Below are 2,554 nucleotides of genomic sequence, written 5' to 3'. Positions count from 1 at the left end.
AAAAGAAAAAAAAGTCATGCTTAGTTTTCATGACTTCGTTTTTCAGAGGAAGTTGAAAAAAGGAAAGCAAAAACCCCCAACCCCCCAAAATACCCAGAGGCAGAAGAGATGGTGGAAGTGGAAGGGCAGGAGGATGCCTGGCAGCAGGCACGCGGCTGGCATCGGCGTTGCTGCTGCAGCGGGGTGCCCACCGTGGCCAGCGGCTGGGCCCTCCATGTGACGTAGGGAGTGTATCTCAAGCGCGAGTAGTGCGACTCGCCGTGACAGAAGGAAACGTAGCAATGCATCAACAACCCTTCTCCTGCCTGCGGTGATTCATGTCTTCACCTGAAAAAAAGTACTCCCCGAGCTGGGTTTCCATCAACAGTTTTAATGGGACTATCCCGCTGTGAAGGTTCTTGGAAACTAAGTGACTTTTGGAAAAACTCTCCAGTGACCTGGCAGTAGTAAAACGTAGCCCACGGTAAGTCGTTCCCATCTCACACTTGTTTCCATTCTGACAGAAACTATTCCCCCACCCCCCCAGTTTTGGCTTGTTCTGCTCCGCCCTGGAGGTGCTCCCGTCCTTTCCCAGTGCCCCCCTGTGAAATCACCGCGAGCTGCCCAGGTCCTTTTCCCTGCTGCTCCTCCGGTGCATGCTCCCCCAACACAACACTCGCCTGGGACAACTACCCTGGTCCTCAGATGAGTGTGAAGCTCTCAGTGGGCTGGCTTTGTTCTCCTTTTTTTTCAGTTGCAATGTGGAAATGCTCTTCCCCATGTGAGGCAAAGGCACACTGCCCTTTGCTGCAGGGGAAAGTCCGTATCTGAAAAATGGAAAGCTTGACCTTAGAGGAGGATGTACAGATGAACGGACCAAAATAAATAACACCACATCCTTTCTGTATTTACAAATTAAATAGAATAAATAATGTCTGTATGCAACAGTGGCAGAACATGGATCATAGTGTGGGCAGGGCTGCCCTGGCTCATGCTGGGCTCGTATGGCAGCTGCTGCACGCATCCTGCACCCTATCGGAGGTAGCCAGTGCCCTGGGTCTCTGCCATAGGGGCTGAATGCCGAAGGGCGTCCGTAGGGTCAGGAAAGTCCCTCATTCCCGCGAAGTGAGGCCAGCCAGGATGGGAGCTCCGCGGTCCCAGCAGCAGGATGGCTGACGTCAGGCTGCTCTTCGCTTTTGATGTCTGTGTTGTGAAAGGGTTAGATGGCATCAGCGGCGCAGACGTCAGCTGGAGGAGCCCCGCGCTCGCCTGTGAAAGGGAGAAGTGGGGGGGGGAAGTGCAGGGCTGGCGCTGGCCCCGGCCCCGAGGGTGGCCCTGAATCCTGGGGCTTCGTGTCCCACGCTGGGCTGCTGGGGAGGGCAGACAAGACAGGATCACCCTTTGGAAATGTCCTGGTGTGTATCCTTGGGCTTGGTGGTCAGAGGAGGGGGGGGGGCCGAGCCCCTCCAGCGCAGCTTGTCCCCGTGTCTTGTTAGCTTTACACCAGAGTCTGGCTGGAGGGAAGGTGCAGGGCGCACTGGGGGTACCACTTTGGCCTCAGTGGTACCACGGCCAAAGCAGCCCCAGAAGTAGCGAAGCTGGTGCTTCTCGGGCGAGTCTTGGCCGGGGCACCGCTCAGTTTGATGTATTAACATTCAGGGTTCGGCAGTAGCTTATCGAAGTAGCTGCTCCCTGTGGGCAGGTGCTAGAAGAGGTAGTTGGGTCAGCGTGTGGGGCTGGCAGGCACCCGCTCCCCAGCATGGGGACGGCTCACAGGCGGCTGTCCTTGTTGTCCCCATTGAGCAGGCTCAGGGGGTTGATTTGCAGCGTGAGCCACTCATTGGTGCTGAGGCTGGAGATGAGGGGCAGCGTCCCCAGGAGGTCAGTGTTGAAGATGTGCAGGTCGAAGGGAGCTTTCAGGAGCTCGGGGCCAGCTTTGGAGGCCAAGGGAGCACCCGGAGCCCCATAGCTTAGCAGAGAAGGGGCTTGGAGCTCCACCTGGCTGGAAAAGTCCCAGGCAGTGGACTCCCGAGGGGCCCCCCATGGAGCAAAATCCTGTGCGTGGCTGCGGGGATGCTCGGGAGAGGACTGCTTCAAATACCCTTTGGCTACAGCCAGCTCGGAGCACTCTACATCCAGCACGATGTCAGTGCTGCCCGGGCCCTGCGGGGATCCTGCACAGCCTGAGAAGGGCATCCCCTTGGCTGGGTCCTGCCTTGGCTCCACTGTGCCCTTGGACTGCTGCAGGTACCCACGGAACTCCACGTCTTGCTGGCTGTCCTGGCCGGCGGCAGGGGAGAGGCTGAGCTCCCCTCCACGGGGCTGCCTGGCCTCCGCAGGGCTGGCGTTCCCACTGCCAGAGGAGCATGTGGGGCGAGGGCGGGTGCTCCCCAAGCCCACGCCACTGTCGTCACCAGTGGGCAGCTGCCGCTTGTAGCCCTGGGGCTCGGGGCCTGGGGAGCAGCTCAGTTCAGAGGAGGTGTGCAGGCAAATGCCGCTGTCGGTGCTGGTGCAGCTGCTGTCTCCGCTCCTCGTGGCTCCCGGCCCCAGCAGGCACACCCGGTCCTCGGGCCAG

The 2,554-nt window shown here is 59.3% G+C and overlaps 1 protein-coding gene across 1 annotated transcript in view; it reads right to left on the bottom strand.

Moving 5' to 3' along the window:
* Positions 1–1,749: 1,749 nt before the first annotated feature.
* IL10RA (interleukin 10 receptor, alpha) overlaps positions 1,750–2,554 on the bottom strand; it is a 3,814-nt gene continuing 3,009 nt past the window's right edge. Inside the window, exon 8 of the mRNA XM_009329552.1 lies at positions 1,750–2,432. Coding sequence (XP_009327827.1) covers positions 1,750–2,432 — 683 coding nt within the window. The remainder of the gene's footprint in view (positions 2,433–2,554) is intronic.

The sequence above is a fragment of the Pygoscelis adeliae genome, unplaced genomic scaffold (genome assembly GCF_000699105.1).
Source record: "Pygoscelis adeliae isolate BGI_AS28 unplaced genomic scaffold, ASM69910v1 Scaffold268, whole genome shotgun sequence".
Lineage (NCBI taxonomy): Eukaryota > Metazoa > Chordata > Aves > Sphenisciformes > Spheniscidae > Pygoscelis > Pygoscelis adeliae.
The sequence above is the reverse complement of the archived record's forward strand: the minus strand, read 5'-3'. Positions and strand labels throughout refer to the sequence as shown.